The 17,820-nt window shown below is 53.6% G+C and overlaps 2 protein-coding genes across 3 annotated transcripts; one reads left to right on the forward strand and one right to left on the reverse strand.

Moving 5' to 3' along the window:
* Positions 1–557: 557 nt before the first annotated feature.
* TMPRSS5 (transmembrane serine protease 5) lies at positions 558–3,677 on the forward strand (the record flags this gene model as incomplete). The annotated part of the gene is made up of 9 exons (XM_082330538.1): positions 558–703; positions 1,036–1,149; positions 1,357–1,400; positions 1,552–1,714; positions 1,826–2,004; positions 2,374–2,472; positions 2,780–2,922; positions 3,306–3,458; positions 3,652–3,677. 9 exons carry the CDS (start codon positions 558–560, stop codon positions 3,658–3,660), a joined length of 1,050 nt encoding a protein of 349 aa, XP_082186664.1. The 3' UTR covers positions 3,661–3,677.
* Positions 3,678–3,829: 152 nt separating this feature from the next.
* On the reverse strand, positions 3,830–17,377 carry ZW10 (zw10 kinetochore protein). 2 transcript variants are annotated; one of them, XR_014230244.1, is made up of 17 exons: positions 17,254–17,377; positions 16,907–17,041; positions 15,984–16,085; positions 15,718–15,795; positions 15,434–15,593; positions 14,320–14,469; positions 13,453–13,644; positions 12,613–12,776; positions 11,651–11,833; positions 10,912–11,150; positions 9,844–9,915; positions 8,951–9,120; positions 8,554–8,684; positions 7,930–8,061; positions 6,685–6,887; positions 4,646–5,684; positions 3,830–4,234 (listed from the first exon to the last, which is right to left on the reverse strand). XR_014230244.1 is itself a non-coding variant. In XM_082330641.1 (16 exons), exons 1-16 carry the CDS (start codon positions 17,368–17,370, stop codon positions 5,564–5,566), a joined length of 2,349 nt encoding a protein of 782 aa, XP_082186767.1. In that variant the 5' UTR covers positions 17,371–17,377; the 3' UTR covers positions 3,830–5,563. The 2 variants fall into 2 exon arrangements, 1 of the variants encoding a protein (XP_082186767.1); XM_082330641.1 differs by having other exon boundaries at positions 3,830–5,684.
* Positions 17,378–17,820: the final 443 nt, after the last annotated feature.

The raw sequence follows: 17,820 nt of genomic DNA on the forward strand, positions 1-17,820 counted from the left end.
CAGACCAGGGCTTCACCCTGCTGCAGGAGCCGGATGCGATCCCAGCGTGCAGTGACGGTGGAGAGGAAGAGCCGGTGGTCCGCGGGGCTCCCGACAGAGGTTTACACCCTTGCTTGCTGCCACGGAGGACAGGGAGCAGTGTGCAGGACCGTGCCGGCCCAGCAAGAACAGAAAAGATGCTCTTTAATAACAAATATCTCTTGCTGATCCACTAGCTTCTTTCAGCTGCGCTTTGCGATTGCTTCCCTTTGCTTTTAAGTCCTGCTGCACTCCCCAGCCTCACGGCTTCATCGCATGGAGCCGTCCTACGGCAAAGGCACCTCTTGCGGGACTCCTCTGCGTGTGATCGCTCAGCAGAGCTGCCACGCAGACACTGAGAATATGTGAACAGGTTCCTCTATAGGTTCTAATTGCTTCAAATGGCTTTTTCTGGGATTTGGTTTTGGGGTTTTTTTCTTTGTTGGTTTGGGTTTGGGTTTTTTTGCTTTAAATGTGCACTGTGCTGGCCCTGCACAAAACACCGCAAGGAAGGGAACTTGCGGGTTGCCTCTAACGGAATGGCTTTAGTGTCTTTCAGAATAAACGTGGCAAGCTCCTTGCTGGAAGCACAGGTGGAAGGCCGTCCTGGCTGGCTCCTGGCATGCCACGAGCGCTGGCGTCTCTCCCTGGGCACCCTGCTCTGCCGGCGGCTCGGGTATCTCAGGTGGGCATGGCAGAGGCAGCCGCTTCGAGCCCTGCTCGCCCTTTCCCGAGGGGGACGATCTTGGCAAAAGCAGGTCCTTGAAGGCTGGGAGGCTGGTCAGGGCAGCGGTGCCGGATCGCACAGCTCCCTGGTGAATACGGGGCAGAAAGGTGGGCTCGGGCTGGCGCGGGGACCTGCGAGACGAGCCGCGCGAGATCCTTCCCGCCAAGGAGGTTCATTCCCGGCCGCCGGAGCGGCAGGGCCGTGGGCCATCGCTCCCACGGCAGGGTTAAACTCCTCATCCCGCGGCGGGTCCCCTGCCCTTCCTGGGGCATTGACGGTCGCTCCTGCAGAGCGACCCATCAGAAAGGAGTGAACCTGGCGGACGTCAAGGTGAGCGGCGCGCAGGAGTTCCTTCAGCTGAGACCCCAGCAGGAAGGCAGCCTGGAAGACATGTGGCAGGTCGGGTAAGGGCAGGCCTGGGGGAAGCAGCGTTTGCTGGCGGGGCTGAAAAGAACAGAGGCCTCTTCTTCAGGCTTAAGAACACACAAACTCTCCTGGTCTTGTGTAGTAAAGCAGCCCCTCTGGGGACTGCCGCAGCTGCCCTGGAGCTCCCCGGTGCCCTGGGGATTTCGGTTCGTGTGTATTCTGACCGGAGGCTTATTCCCACGCAGGAGCGGCTGTGAATCGGGTCGAGTTGTGGCTCTGAAATGCTCAGGTGAGCGCCGCTCTCCTCTCCCGCGTCCCCAAGATCTCCACCCGGGTCGGGCAGTTTCTTCGCTCCCGCTCCACCCTCTTCCCTCGCCCTCCAGCGCGAGGGTCCGGCACCCGGAGCTTCGCCTAAGACGTGCTGCCCGGCTGCCTTGCAGAGTGCGGGCTGCGCCCCGGCGCCGCACGGGTGGTCGGGGGGACGGACGCGTCCCCGGGGCGCTGGCCCTGGCAGGTCAGCGTGTACCACAGCTCCCAGCACCGCTGCGGAGGCTCCGTGCTGGCGCGCGAATGGATCGTCACGGCGGCCCACTGCGTGCGCAGGTACCCCCGGGCTCTCCCGTGCCCAGCCTCGGAGGAGCCGTGCAGCTGCTCTTGTCCCAGGCCTTGGCGCTTGGTGCCCTGCAGTAAGAGGCACGCTGTATTTCTGCTCAGTTACAGGCGGCTGCAAGCCTCCGCCTGGCTGGTTTTCGCAGGCGTCGTCACCCATGGCTCGATCAAGCAGGAGGCTGGGTTATCAGTCAAGAAAATAATTTACCACCCGCTTTATAACGATAACAGCCTCGACTACGACATTGCTCTGATGAAGCTCCAAGTCCCCCTGAATTTCTCGGGTAAGATGCTGTCGTGATGCTGTTGTGTCCTTCTCCCACCTGCGGAGTTGTCTGTCTTATCCCACGATTAAGAGACGGCCAAGACCCAGCCTCTGCTGAACCTGCCGTTGCGGAGCAGCTCTTTACGGATCTCCAGCCTGGCAGCTGGGCGGCAGCACGCGCAGCCGCGCGTTCCCAGCTGTGCCAGAGCTGAGAATTCCTGGGACGGCGGCTGTGGGAGCTGAATCCCCAGAATCTTTCGCTTCAGCGTGCCAGGCTGAGCGGCTCCGCAGGCTGATAGCTCCGCGGCCCTGCCCCGGCCGCTCGTGCTCGGCGCAGCACGAAGCCGTCCCCGCTGGCCTGGCCCTTACCCCGTCGCCTCCTTCCCAGATGCCATCCGTGCTGTGTGTCTGCCACCCTCCCGCCAGGACCTCCTCCAGGGCACGCCGTGTTGGGTCTCTGGCTGGGGCTATACCAGACCAGACCAAGGTAGGCTCCCATCTGGTCCCTGCCGCTCCGCGCTGACCGGAGGCTTTCCCCTTGCTCCCCGCCGGCCCCGTCCAGCCCCTTCCGCGCCGCGTGGGAGCTTGCAAATCCCCCCTCCTGCCTTCATCCCACGCCTGCTCCAGCAGCTCTGCAGCCCACATCCACAGCTCCTGTGGGCCCGGCCATACTTAATCGCATAAAGTAATCCCATTTTTCCCATCTTCTGGCTTCTCCAGCTAGCGCCCCGCTCTTCCCCTCCTGCTCCCCGCAGATCTTGTTTCCCTCTTGGTTTCTCTTCCTCCCCCCCCAGCGCAGGTTACCGAGACGCTGAAGGAAGCGCCCGTTCCCTTAATCGGTACCAAGAGGTGCAACAGTTCGTGCATGTACGCGGGCGAGCTCACTGCCAGGATGCTGTGTGCCGGCTACCCGCACGGGAAAATAGATGCGTGCCAGGTAACAGCAGGGCGCGAGCGCCGCACGCCGCGGGTGCGTGGCAGCTGGGGGAAGGACGGCGACGTCGCGTGTCCCTGTTACGCTCCAGCAAATGCCGGGTTTTGCGGGAACAGCTTGCAGCACCCAGTCTGTGTAGGGTAATGCTGGGCCCGTTGCATCTTGCGCCGCAGCGTGGAGCCTGCGGCGCCCCGGTGCGTCGATGCCGGGCTGGGATTTGGCTCTCCTTACAGAAGGAACGTGGGAACCTTGCAGGGAGGCACGCGCTGCTCGTGCCCGCGTTTCAGCTTCTTGTGCGGCCGACGGAACAAAGCTGTGCGGGAGAGGCCAGCTGAGCTGCCTCCCAGCTGCCGGGGGGCTTCACCGCTCCCCGCTCCCTCTTGCAGGGCGACAGCGGGGGCCCCCTGGTTTGCCAGGATGAACTCGCGTGGCGTTTGGTAGGCGTCGTCAGCTGGGGCCGGGGCTGCGCTGAACCCAACCGCCCTGGGGTTTACACCAACGTGGCTCAGCTGCTGCCATGGATTTATCACGTCACTGAGGTAAGCGGGAGCAAGGCGAGGCGCGTGCAGCCTGGCCTACAGCCGCGCACGGTGCATGAACGCATCCCAACGCTAGCGTCCTAGGTCAGCTCCTTCCTTCGCTCCCCTACGCTCACCCTTGACACGTGAACCTCTGGGACAGCCTCTTATGGTACTGATTCCTTTTTTGTTTTCTTCTTTTTTTTTTTACTAGATCTACTAGAAATAAGGCAAGGAGAGGCTCCACAGAGCAGCACTTTGCCCCTTCCACGTAGTAAGTGGAGAAGGGTCCAGGACTAATTCGTGCTGTGTTACTATAACCCTAACAGAAGCCCCAGACAACACTAGAAAACATGCTCGGTATAAATAGTTTATTAAAGAAAATAGCAAATTACATTTGTGTGAACAATCCACGTGGGAGAAAGGGTGTTCTTCAAAATACGTGGGTTTTTTGGATTGCGATGCGTAGGGGGCAGGGGCTCCCATGAGATGGAAGCGTCATGGGAACACTCTCAGCCTTCAGATAAATTACTTGGAGGGGAAGAAAGGAAAAAGCTACTGCTTTAACTGGCGGGCAGATTTTGCTTCGGCATCTCCCTTGCTGTGCCGGACTCAGCCTCGCTGCCAGCTTGCTGCCTTCGCCCCCTCCCTCCGCCAGCTGCAGCCCGAAGCAGGAGGGTCTCCTCACCGCCTGCCGCCGCTCTGCCGCGCTGGCCCGCAGGCAGCATGGCCGCTCAGCTCTGCGACGACGGAGGGGTGACAGGGAGGCCAGCCGTGACTCGGGCCCTGCACAAACGCTGGGAAACGTAACGCAGCTCAGACAGAAGCGCGAATGAAAAGGATGCAACAGCAGCTAACAGATTAAACCATTAAGCTCTGGGATGGAAACTGCTGTAAGCACCAGGTGGTAGGAAATGCTTTGTTCCACGTGTGCAGCAACTGGCGCTTCTTGGCCTCGGCTACGTTGTAATGAACGCTCTTGGCGAATTTTCCAATTAAAAGAAATGTACGTTTCTCAAAGTCTCAAACAGAGCCTTTTGTAATTGAGATGATAACGCTACGAGTGCACACGTCGTTCCCGTTTTATATGCATTTACATTTCTCATTATTCTTAAAGGACAGAAAACTTACTACCAGAAAGACAGCAGATGCCAGACCTACCCAGTTCACACACAACAAAAAGGTAAAGGAAGGAGCTGAACCCTAACCTTCTCCAGGTGGCCAAGGGAGACTGAGAAATTCTAAGTCAGTTTTCAGATATTCTCCACGAGAAGAAAAGCCAGGAGGAGCTCTGCCACGTGTGCAAAACCCCGTGACTCGAGAAGCAGCTCACTCGGGAGAGGATCTCCTCTCCCCCCCGCCCCCCCAAATTTTCACTCTCGAGGTCTGCTCTTCAGGGAAACCTGAGGTGGGAAAGAGCAAAGTTTGGCACTTCAGCATCCTTAGAAGGATATCAAAAGCTATCAAAGTCTGCGGGTTTCACGTGTAATTTGCAGGGACAGAAGAGGTAAGCCACAAAGGGGCTCCGCGCCCCCGACGTAAAACTGCATAGATAAGATTCACTATTGAGAAATAAAAATCCCTCTACGAGACCCTTAGGCAAGCAAGCTTGAGTTGGCGTTATACAGCACCGTGCAGGAGAGGCCCATCTCTGGGCAGCGCCTGCTCTCACAGAGAGACGCTGGATACAGGATTTGCTTGATTCCCCTATGCTGGGCTTAACAGGAAGAGGAAATGCTAGAGCATGGAAACTAGCAAGCGTCGCAAAAAGCACCTCCTCTTCGCCAGACAGCTTGGATCTGGGCAGAACACCTCTGGGGAGATGGCAGGAGATTGACTTCTCAAGCCCAAACCCGGTCTGCCTGGCAGACGGAGCGCAGGCAGTTAGCGTCCACGTGTCACCCACCTTGATTTCCTGGTCCCAGGCTCAGCCATCCTCTTTGCCCCGCAAACATTGAGCTAGGAACGTTTCTTCTCCCTCAGTCGAGCCCCCAGGAAGCACTTACCTAATGCTAAGCTTTTTTATACCAGTACAAATAAGAAGGGTCAAGTCCAACAAAACATTTGAAAGACTGAGTCTGCTCTTGCTTCATCAGAAGATGCAATGCGTAGGAGTAAACACAGAGTTACTTAATTTTGGCCAGTGCTGCTGCTCTCCTTTCTGTGTTCTGGAACAAGGCTCGGATCAGACTCTTCACTTCAGCTGCGGAGAATTCAGCTGCGAGAGGCCCCTTCCCATCCGCCCACCTATGCGGGAGAGAGAGACCTTTATTTAACCAAACTGCACAGAAATGTCACATTAAAACAAGCCTGCCGAGCACTCGTTACAGGAGCGAGCTCGAAGGCAAAACGAATCCAGTTAGCAGCCTATTGGCTGTGTGCCACTTGAGTCCAGAACTGTTTACCCAGCTATAGGAAGCAACGGGCCCTGAGGTGATTTTTGCACTCGTTAGGAACCGTACCTTTCCCTTCTCTGAAATAAGCAAAATTCCCGTTCGCCTCCCAAACAACATTAAAAAAAAAATAAAGGGGGTCATGCCCAGGTGGAAGTAGAGCTGGGAACCTTTGGTGCCTAACAGGGTTCCAACAGCAGCAGCGAGCAAGGCACAGGAAAGGCCCTGCCTTCCCTACGTGCTTCCTCCGTGCCTTTTCCGTTTGGCCTGCTGAGGACAGTATGTTTTCTTGCCATTCGGACGCACGCGCGAGGCAGCCGTGAACAGGGACCGTCTAGCTTCTGACAAGTCACGCCAACTAAAGTGACAGAAGTAATTCCGCAAATCCTCACGCATAATTCGGATGAATCCCCCTTGCAAGTTCAAAGAAGCCAGAAACGGCATCTAGCAAGCAGAGGCCGACCACGGGGAACGACTGCAGCAGAAAGGCACAGCTAACACCAAGAGCAGCAGGCGAAACGCCAGGCTGCTCACCGTGAAACGCTTCTGAACTTAGAGAAGCCAAGGGGGATGGACGATCGCGCTGCAGCTGGCTCTCCCCCGGCGCCTGGGTTTTTACCGTTGCCTTTTCCTTTGCAGGAGGCAGCTGAAGGTACGAGCAAGCTTGAAATGAACTATAAGCACACAGCCAAGAAACAGCCCCCGGCGCGGTTATCTGATCCTTATCAACGGTGATCGCCTTTCATCCGAACAGAGTCCCCTGAGCGCGGCGCCCTGCCGGCGTCGGACCGCTTCCCAGCTCCCTGTCACTGGGGTGAAGAACTAACTGCAAAGGAAGAAAGGAAGACACCTACTGATCGACTATTTCTTGGAGGTTGGCTTGCAGGATGATCATCAGCTCTTTGAACATCATCCATTTCTGCACGTAGACTGGAACTTCCTCTTGGTATTTCTTATTTTTGTCGTCTTCAGGTAGCGGGGTGAAAACTTGGGGTCCTTCCTCCACCATAGTCCTGCAGAGGGAGTACAACCTATCTGCGTCTTCGGCAGAGATATCCTAGAATTGAACACGGTAACGAGGGAGCGGTTAGATGCGTTTTTGGAGCGCCAAGCAGCAAGCGGAATGAAAAAAAGGCGGCTGTGTGCGTGAAGGTGAAAGCAGCGGTTTAGATCGCGTTTAACGTTCTCCAGCTAATGTAACTTATTTCACAAACAGCTATTTCAGCAGGTTCTCGGCAATCGCTCGGAACAGCGGTTGCGCTTCTAAACGGCCTCTCGGCGCAACAGCGAGCATTTCGCTGTGAAGCAGAGGTGTCACGATGAAGGTCTGAACAGTTCACGAGGGAACTGCTCAGGCGCTGCCAGCCCCACGATGAAAGCCGAGCTTTTCGGCAGGCACAGCCTGAGCAAGCGTCCCGTAAGCCAGGTGTTGCGGGAAAAGAGGGCTTAGTGGCCCAAGGCGCAGCGGGCAGGCTCTTTGGACGTAGATTACAACTAGAACAGAGGCACTAACGTATTTCTATCGTTTGCTCTGAAAGCAGATTTTAATTCAGAAACGTAATAGGGTAGTTGCACTTGACGTGAGTAACCTGACAATCACTTAAACAGAGTACTGGGAGTCAAACAGAGGTTTAAGCGGATGAGAATTTCGGTTTGAAATGCCACAGGTATTTCGGCACCTGGTGCCTAGATAGGACGGAGAGGTTCGTTAGCGACGCACAGATTGAAAATGTATCACAACAGGTGGAGTTTGCGACAACAGTTAACTCCTGTGCCCCGAACAAAGAAAGAGAGATCAATTCTTAGAAACGTATATAGTGGGAACGACACACCTAAATCCAAATCAAGGCGAAATCACGGCTGCTTCCCTGACTCTCCCCTTGACTACAGTCACGGAATCGCTGTAAGAGCATATATGGTCTCAGCTGGCTGTGAGTTATGGGTAGCTGGAGCGTTCCTCGTAGACAGGACCACAATATAACTTCTGTGAAAGCCAACCGCTCCCCCGAAACCCCATCTTGGAAAAAGGACTTGCAGAGGTCACAAATGCTGGCTGTTCGCGCCAGCCTACGCCTGGCACGCCCATCTCGTGCAGTTACCTCGAGGGCGGCAATCCTAGTGACGATCTCCGAGAGCGCTGTGTTCAGTAAAGTCCCCATAGCCTTGCAGTACACGTTCACCGGAAGGACATCTTGCCAGACTTTTCCCAGTCTTTTCAACTGATGCAGTACCTGGAAGATAACCGCTGCGTTATCTACGCCTTATCAAAAAGAACATTAAGAGAGGCACCGAACGATAAGGTGACTACGTACGGGCAGAAACCACTCTGAAAGAAGCAAAAGGCAATGAAGCCTCCTGCTATCGCACAGAGCAGAGGCTCCCGGGCAAAAATGCAACGTTTTCAGTTTGCATTAAGGCTCCTCAAAAGCGTGACAGATCCTTTCCTCGAAAAATAAAAACGTTACAAAGGTACAGCAAACAAAAGTTCAGGATTACGAAGGTTTTCATTTCAACTTGGAGCAAGAGGACCAGAATTCAGCATGCTGCAATTTGACAAAAAGACACGGCCCAGGGGAAAAAAATCAGGCCAGAAAATTGTTGTTTTGAAAAGTTCCGCTCTGCTGAAACACTGCACAGTTCTCGGGACCGAGATTACGCACTGCACCTTCCCGAGGACGACGTCTACAGACAACGGGATGTTTGGCTTCGATTGCCTTGCTTACCTGCCTTATTGCTTTGTTTGCGGCACAGTAATTTTCCTCATCGTCCATATTAGAAAAATTCCTGGCGCTTGACAGCCTCTCCAGGATTTCTCCTTTCTGCACGCGCATCTGGGCCAGAAAACACTCCATCCCTTTAGGAGCAAAGACAAGCAGAGAGAAGCAATTAAGAAGCAATTACTACATTTGCTCTGCCAATTTAGAGACTCCAAGTACTGAATAAGGAACTTGCTCTAATGTTTTATTTTTAAAGGAGTTTCCAGTCTCTAAACAGCCTCACGGAGCAAATTTAACCGCTTGAGGCAGTAGCCACGCTTGCATTAAATCGTTCGGCACCAAGTGCGGGGATGAAGGACCGTGTCGTTCATCAATATATTTGAATACCGAAAGGTAAAATTACCAAGTCTCCTAAAACCAGGTACCAGATCTACAAAAGTAGCTGCTCCATCGCACAGGATGCTGGTCAGGCGGTATCGGAACTGGTGTCCCAGGGTGAGCAAGTGGTGGGCAATGTACATGCAGTTGTTGTGGTGAATGGCTGCCAGCTGGGGTAATTTCTGAAGGTTCTCCCTGTCCCAGGAAGGAGGAAGAGAAAAGGAAGAAATGTATTCATCTGGATCTGGCTCCGGTAAAAAAATTGTCACGCCTCCCCTAGAGGAACTCACCGCCTGTCTCGGAGCGAACTAACTGTGGGCAATGCCTGATCAAGGCATCTGTCGGAATAAAAGCATTTAACCTCCCGTCACATCCACACGAGAACTTACAGGAAAGGAGTTTCATGGCTACTGAAATGGCACTATGGGCTTCCAGCCAGGTGTTATATCCACGTTGTTTGTAGCAACGGGCTTTCAAACAGGAAGATACTTTTTTATAGCAAAGTTAGGGTGAGGAAAAGAGCGAGAAGTCCTTTTTGGTAACACCCCAGTGTTCTCTGACAGAATTTTGTATACTCTCAGTCTTCGTTGCTGCTCTTTTTTACAGGAGAAACATCATGAAAAATCTCTGCATCGGACCTGGGGTCAAAGTGACGTGGCTGGATGCAAACACAACTGTCACAAGAACCGCAACTATCTCCTTGGTGATAAGGCTGCCACCTCAGAAACCCTCAAGCACCTACTTTGCAGCAGGTACAATTTCATAACAGATTAAGAGTGCTAACTTTTTGCTGCTGGAGGAAGTCTTTAGTAACCTCCGGCTGTGGTGGACAAACCGGGGACACGGGGGGCTGTTCCAATAGCGCTGTTCTCTCCCCAAAACAGGCCCTAAGTAATACGCGCGCGCACACACGCTTACTTGTGGTACGTTGGCACTACATCATAGAACAGCTGGAATATGTTCCGTACGGAGTAGAAGAGCTGTATACAGCTGCAAGGAAAATAAGGTTCACGTTAGTCTGTCAGTGGAATTAACGTCTCGTTCACAAGCGACCCTCGGCCTTCTCCAAAACAGGGTTCTATTAGTAGCGAAGCACTAGCACAAAGAGCAGATTGTCGGGATCAATTACAGCGATGTCAACAAAGGCAACGTTCTGGAAAATTCACAAAGGCTGCGATGCCCTTCTAAGTTCAGCGTGGAAAAGACAAGCTTCGGACCACATGTCAGAAGGGAGATATGCGAAACCCCAGGAACAAAGGGGACAGTGTCCCTTCCCCAGCAGGCGTGCGCAAAGAGCCAGCCCTCTCTCTGCCACGGTACACTGAAAGGCATTCAGTACCGAGGCAGCTCTCCTTCTTCAGGCTCGTGGTCTCCAGTTTTTAAAGCAGACTGCATGGGGTTCCTCAAAACGCTTCATTGTTTTCTCTGAAAAGCCCTGCCAGACGCAGAGCTGGAGTTCTTTGCTTTCACCCAGCACAAAGCCAGCAAGAACTCCTCTCAGAATGGGTGCCATCACTTATCATTTCGTTTGAAGAAAAGAGATGTTTGTGATTTTTCTGAACAACTGACAGCTAACATAGGATAAAACGTTGAAGTGAACGCTGCAGTAGCGTTCCTCCCAACTAAAAGACTAAAGCCATGAACCGCGTTGTGCGTGCTAGGGAGTTTACCGTGTTTTCGCTGCTTTAATAGCTAAAATACAATAAAGCGTGCCCGAACGTTCCCTGAAAACGTAAGTCTGAAAGGCTGCTTAACCCGAGTGTTGCAGGGAACGCAGTCTGCAGCTGTTCTGCTGTACCAGCCTCCTGCAGGAACCCAGGGCTGCATCCTCCAGCCACAACAGAGAGTAACTTCAGGGACTGATTCTCATTTTTAAGTATCTTCCCTTCTTTTAAAGGTCTTTTAATCTCTTAAGAGATGCTTGGCGTTCCCAAAGGCAATAAGTATCCGACGCCCAAGAGTCACCCACTGATATATAAGGCCTACCACTGGTCGGTGCTGGCTGTAGCCTCCAACAGCGTCTGATAAGCCAGCTCCATCAGTTGCTCCACCGATGAACTGATGCGGCACGTGGGCAGAGAAAACGTGTACTGGCTCAGTTTGGTCTCGTTCTCCAAATTCACCACGTCATTACGCAGAAGTCTGGAAGTTTTTTGCGTTTTGAAGTGATCTCCTGCCCCAGGATCAGGAAGCCTTGGTAGGGCTACGCAGGAATCGGGTGTGATCTAAGGGAAAACAAGAGAGGCGTAACGTAATTTAGAGCCCATGGAAAGGAGACTGCGCAGGACTACAAAACACTGAACGACAGAGGTTTAAGACCCGAGATAAACAGAAGGCTGCAGAAGTCCCCTAAGACTGCTGGAAGTCTCCTGGCTTACGAACCACGCAGCAGACCGCGAAACGGTCTCTGTGGCGTTGCACGCCTAGAAGCAACTCTGTAAGTCATTCTCTACTTTTTCTTATGCTTATGCCACTAGCCAGAAAAGCCTATGAAAGCAAACTTCACCTGCTTTAAGAAACATCTTGTTAGTGAAATAACCCTCTTGAGCACTACTTGAAAAAGGCTTTGAAACTGTTGTTTGCCAAGATCCCCAAGTAATCAAGAGTATTCAGTGCTCCACAAAAGAAAGGACCCTACTGTTCTAGACGGGTCGTCTTCAACAGCGAAGCTACTTTTCCAGCTACTTTTCCACGTACAAAACCAGTGTACCGCACCACCAGTCACCTTTACGGTGTTGTGTATTTCCGAGGTCATCAGGTTTCTGGCTGCCACAATCACGTCCTGGCACTTCTTGTTAGCAAAGTGGGAATTGACGTTCCGGGCGTATTTCAGTAAATCGGTCGTGTCTCCTTTCAAAAACTGCATGTTCTTCAAGGCTTTTTCGAATTCCTCTGTGGATTTAATCACCTGAGAAGAGCAGACACACATTCTACGTTAATGGACGTTCCTAAATCAAAGAGGAAAATTAGAGTTGGGTATAAACTCTTCTACTCGGCTGAAAGCAAAGGATGAAACTAGGTTTTAGGGGGCACTAACCGTCCAACAGCTTTGCAGCAATCTTTTGGAAAAAGCTGGCTCAGCTGGGGGCCACGCTCGCACAATAACACAGTGTTTGAACTGCAGGTTTGTCCCCCTGACTGCGCTGCCAACCTAATCAAAACACCAGAGGAGCGAGACGATCAACTTCATTACGCTGGACTACCTGGGGCAAAGGGACTGGGAGGCTTATCCTACGACTGCTTCTGCTTGAAACAGCCCCCTCTCCAGGAAAAGGAGCTCTTGGCATCCTTCACCAGCAGTAAGTTCTGGTTTACGTACGTAGTTTTAAAAAAAAAATTGTGTGGCCTCTGCAAGAAACCCCTGCGATCATTAACAACAAACACAAACAGAGCAATCAGTCCTCGGGAAGCCAGCTGGGCAAGCAGCACTGCCACATCATCACCTTCAGCCTCTCACGGAGGCTCAGCAAGTGCCTTACATCGCTCACCCTGGAAGTCTCCGGGTCTCAGCCAAATATGGCCGAGTCCCACAGATCAGAGCCCTCGCACGCTTGCCGTGACAGGAAACACAAGCCACAGCTTCACTGAGAGAAATACATCATTCGAGATTAGCAAAACACAGCTTTTTGTTCTAGCTGGCCACCTGGCATTTCCACCACACGGACCTGAAAGATTTTCGAGACCTACCTCTATGTACTGCTCTAGCTTGCTGCTGTTGGTGGGGATTGAATTCACCAGACAGTTCTGAATGAGGCAGTCCGATAACTCTTCCCATATCATATCGCCTAGCAGTCCTGCGAGCGTAACTCCGCACTCCTTTGTATCTTCCGCAGGCTGCTCAAGAGGCACATCTGAATCCAAGGGAACAGAAATGAATTTTGATACACCTGCTTCCCGGCCCAGACCCTTCACCAGTCCATTCAGTCCTTCCTGTCACCACAGCACCTACCGCGTGCTCCACCATCTTACAGCGGAGGGATTCTTCTTAGCCAGGCCACGTGCTGGGCCTGTGGAACTGCCCACCCGACCAAAAGGCAACGGAATTCATGTGTAAACTGAGCCCGCTTTCCCAGCACGTTCCTTCCACGAAATAGCATTTCAGGCTGTTATAGCAATATAATAGCAAAGCCCAGGCCAGTTCCTAGCCCATGGAAGATCCTGCACGGGACCAGCCTGAGCGAGGGAACTCCCTGGACTGCGTCATGACTTCCACCTTTTAGACCTGCGACTGGTTCATAAGAAAAAACATTTGCCAAAGAATGAATTCCTTGATCCCTTTGAGCCAAAATACTTTCCTCCTTCGCTTTCCCAGCTCTGTGAATGCTGGGTCACCGCTAAGTCCCGTTTGACAAGGCGCCAAGCTATCCAAGAGCACAGCACAGCATAGCAAGTTAACATTAAAAGCTGCTTAGGCCTTAGGCATAATTCAACGCTGCTTAACAAAGAGATATTCTAGAAAGCATCTGCTCCAATGACATGAACGAGGTATCGATCTCAGCCTAATTCCAAAAGGGAGAAACTACCTACTCAGCAGATATTTGTGGAGAACTTCAAAAATAAGCTTGATCTTCTCAAAAACCTCCATGGGAGAGGAATGATCCAAGTTAGGCTCCTCGGACTTAAAACGTAGGATGAACGCATCTGACTGCTCCTCTGTGAACGGCTGAAGAGACGGGTATGAAATCAGCGGCTTGAGAATGTATTTCAGCAACAACTGGCCTGAGAAACGAAAAGAAGATGTTTTCCAACAGCAGGAGGCAGGCGGTTTGCTCCAGTGAGGCCCGACTGTGATTAGTTTGGATGCAGACGTTCTTCGCATGAGGAGGAAGAAACACTCCCTCAATTAGCTGTATCGGGGAACAGCTCACGAGGTAAACCGCAGGGTCTGGTTTCACTAAAGACCGTTTCACTCACGTAAAACACGTGCGGAGGCCTAACAAAGAGCAGCGCATTTGACGCGAAGTGAAAAACAACTTAAACAGCTGGAAGCATGAAATCCTGTCCTGGAGGACATGAAGCGTGAAAACCTGCCGTACTTCCTGAGAACGCTGAAGCCCAGAGGCTGCCTGAAACCAAAAGTCCTGCTATTGGTAGATGAGGAGGCTGTAACTGGAAAAACTCTTTAAGCATCAGACCATGAAACCACACAGCCGCAGACCAAAACAGTATACTAAACTGACAGAAACGGATAAATAAAGGATAAATAACTTCCGACCGATAAGAACCAGGGCATTCACCTCACGCTCAGTGGGAAACGCAAGCCCAGAGAGAAAAAAGTCTTCCAGTGGACTGCTGAAGTGAACTGGATCTCAACATCCGTCTTACAACAAGCCCGAACTGGTATCCGCTCGGCCTACTGTAGCTATGTTTATCTGGATCCACGGTCTGTCTTACCAAAAATCTTAAGCTTGCTGCGCAGTTCTCCCAGGACAGCAAACGCCTGCAGCACAGAAGCGACAGGTGGGCCAGCAGCGTCCTCCTCTTTCGAAGGCACTGTGCGCAAGTGCAGTTCGGAATGCGTCGCCGACTCCAGGCTGCTGCTTTCTAAAGGAAAAGAAGAGCCATCTCTCTGTCAGAGGGTGCTCCGAGATACAGCAGATCTGAGAAGCTACTGCGTTCCCCAGCTGGCAGCTAAAGCGATATTCTACCTCTCCCCACCTCCACAAAACACGGTTCCTGTAAAAGAGCGTCAGAAGCGGGTACCGAGTTCCTTGCCTTACAGCGCAGGACAACGGAATGAGAATCGGCCCCTTACAACGACGCAGAATTCTCCTTTCAGTCGCTTCGCAACTGAATGACGTTTAGTGACAATTGCTTTCCTTCCCCTCTTCTCCCCATTTCAAGTCAAATCCAAAGGAAGAGGTTTTTTTCTTTTCCAAAGGAAAAGTTTATGTTTCAATGAAGACAGCAACTCGAGCGGTTCTTGCAGTATGCTGCCCGCGACAAAAGCGGCAACCTGAAAACCTGTCAGAGGAGGTACACGCATCCTTAAAACCAGCCTAGTGGGGAAACGCGTTCAGGCCGAACAAAAATCTCAGAACACTCTTCCGGCTACTAGGCCGAACCAGGTATTCAACAATAAGCAACCCGAAATTTTGGCCCAGCTGATTTCCTCGGGAGCAGGAGCTTTGCAAGAGAGCAGCCCTTTTCTGATGCTTCACAAGACTAAAAGTGTACTCGGAGGCTGGCAGCTCTTTTGATCTCTGCTTCAACATTTTCGAAGATACACCACAGATGAGGCAGACGAACCTTCAAAACTCTGTTTAAAATCTACTGACCACACCGGATTGCTTGTGGTAGCACCTAAATGCTCCAGGAGCGGAGCGATATCCAAAGAACGCTGCCACTCATCGCTCCCGTTCATTAGGTTACGCAAACAGCAGAAAGAGCTCCTTAAACCAACCCCGTTTCAACAGTGTTACTGTATTTCCTATCTCGAAGGAGCCTGAAACCAGGCATTTCAAACAGCGAAGCAAAAAGCAGGGAAACGGACCAGAACTGTGAGTACCTTTTGAAGGAGGAAGCTTCCACACAGCCAACTTCTGCCATTCTTCCCCTAGGTGATAGAGCATGTTCTGCGTCTGCACCGTGAGCTCTGTGCCTAGCGCCTTCAGGATCTTCAGCTCAAAGCCCTTGCGGGATTCCAGCGCTTTCAGGCTGCCTCGTGCCTGGGGGTAAAGATCAAACACAAAACATGGGTCGCCGTCGCCCCTGCTAACGAAAAGCACCTCGTGAAATTTATTGGAAGCGTATATGAACAATATTGTGGTATGCTCAAGAAGTCACGGTTACCTTTTCCAGTTGTTGAGCTGCTGCAACATACTTCTTTTCCAGCAGTGCAGTATTGTACTCTTTAATAGCTGTATCAAACTGCAACGATCAAGCGGATTCGTACGTCACCGTCTATCTGCTACTAGACTACAATTTGGTAAACAGCGCAGCTAGAGACAGCGGAGCCATAGACAGTTATTCAAAAGAGAAGCCCCGAACACGCCATAGGCTGAGCACCAGAGAGGATGACTACAGCTCCAGCGTTTTAAGCCGCTCCCTCTCCTCACCTCCTGTAGCTTTTTCAGAATGCTCAGAACCAGCGTGTCTCGCTCCAGCTGCTGCTTCAACTCAGTAAATTCAGCAACAGCAACGTTTAGATCTCGCTGAACCTAAAACAACAAACTTTTCAGTCCATTTGCAGCAAGCGAATGTTATCGGACACAGGGGTAACAACATGAGATTTTAAGGATTTCTGTTCCTAGAACAATTGATTGAGGAGGAAAAAGGCTCCATCCATTTTACTCCTTGCCAGGAAGATCCTTAGAAGCACTGAAACACTTACAGACTGGTTTCTCCTTTAATACATTACAGGCTTTTTAAAGGCACTGTGAGGAAATTTAGTCTCAAAAGGCAGTCAAAAGGACTTCAGCCTTCCCTTAATGCAGCCATTTAAAACGCAACAACGCCTGAACTGAGCCAAAAGTTAATTCTCCGTTAACCCGGCTACAGAACCCCAGCTGCTGGAAAATCAGTCGAAGAAGCAAAAGGCGGGTCTGCAACCCGGCCTGCAGGAGCTGCTCGCATTCTCCTCAAAGGCTTCAGTCAACGTGAGTAGCTATGATTTCGGTTCCTATTCTGCCCGAAATCAGCGTGGGACCAACGCTCAGCCAGCCCATTACTGGGTCACGCCTTGCCGCAGTATTCGAGGCCGATCCTTCTCTCCTTTCCGAAGGAGAGGTGCGACGGCCTTTTCCAGCTCCACAACAGAGAGCAAACCCTGCCCCATCCCTTCATGACGGTTCTTTACCTACTCACGGCCCCGACGCCGCGCACGCCCCTGCGGCGGGCGTCACCGGCGGGCGTTTTTTGGGGGTGATATCACCCAGGGGTCCCAGGCAGGAGCCCTCCCTCAGCGCCCCCGCAAGAGGCCCCAGGGGGGCCCTGCAGCTCGGGGGGAGACCGGCTGCCCTCGGCCCGAGCCCGCCGTCACCTCGCTCTCGATGCCGGCCCTCAGCAGGTCGATGTTGCTGGAGAGCCCCTCCACCTGCGCCACCAGCTCCTCGGCGCTCCGCATGCTGGGCAGGAACTCGCTGTACTTCTTGTTGATCATGTTGCAGACTTCTCCCTGCAGCGGAGGGACGCCATCAGCCGGGCCCGCCCGCCCCTCCGCAGCGGCGAGGGACCCTGCGGGCGCCCGGGGCGGCCCCCAGCGAGGAACGGCCGGGGAGCGGCGCCGGGACAGGAGGGGCCCCGCCGCGGCCTCGGCCCCGCCGCCTCTCCCCAAAGCTCCGCTTGTGCCCCGCAGCCGCCCCCCCCCCCCCCCGCTCCCGGCCCTGCCTTCAGCTCCTCCACGCGTCGGGAGAGCCGCCCGATGCGGGTGCCCAAGTCCTCCTTGTCGAGGCGGCCCGAGTGCGCCAGCACGGCCGCCACCAGCGAGCCCGCCGGCGCCGCCATGGCCGCGCTCCCGCCCGCCGCCGCGCGGCAGCACGGGACGGCGGCGGCGCGGGCGCCGGACGGCGGCCGGCGAGGGACAGAAGGGCTCGGGGCGTCTCCGCCGCTGCGGGGGGAGCCGGGGCTCCTCCGGGGGGCTCCTGCGTGGCTGCGGGGGGCTCCGTGGCTGCGGGGAGACCCGTGGCTGCTGGGGGTCCCCAGCTGCTGGGGGGCTCCGTGGCTGCTGGGGCATTTATGGCTGCTAGGGGCTCCGTGGCTGCGGGGGGACCCGTGACTGGGGGGGGCACATGGTTGCTGGGGGTCCCCAGCTGCTGGGGGGCTCCATGGCTGCGGGGGGTCCCCAGCTGCTGGGGGGCTCCATGGCTGCGGGGGGACCCGTGACTGGGGGGGGCACATGGTTGCTGGGGGTCCCCAGCTGCTGGGGGGCTCCGTGGCTGCGGGGGGACCCGTGAC

The sequence above is a fragment of the Platalea leucorodia genome, assembly GCF_965183815.1.
Source record: "Platalea leucorodia genome assembly, chromosome: 20".
Taxonomy (NCBI): domain Eukaryota; kingdom Metazoa; phylum Chordata; class Aves; order Pelecaniformes; family Threskiornithidae; genus Platalea; species Platalea leucorodia.

Bases quoted from the DNA above. Each gene is read 5' to 3' on its own strand.
- ZW10 (XM_082330641.1), bottom strand. From the start codon at position 17,370: ATGGCGGCGCCGGCGGGCTCGCTGGTGGCGGCCGTGCTGGCGCACTCG. The intron at 11,151-11,650 runs GTGACTGGTGGT...GTTTTCCCTTAG, and splicing joins AAATACACAACACCGTAAAG to ATCACACCCGATTCCTGCGT. The intron at 6,888-7,929 runs GTAACTGCACGA...GTTCAATTCTAG, and splicing joins CTAGGATTGCCGCCCTCGAG to GATATCTCTGCCGAAGACGC.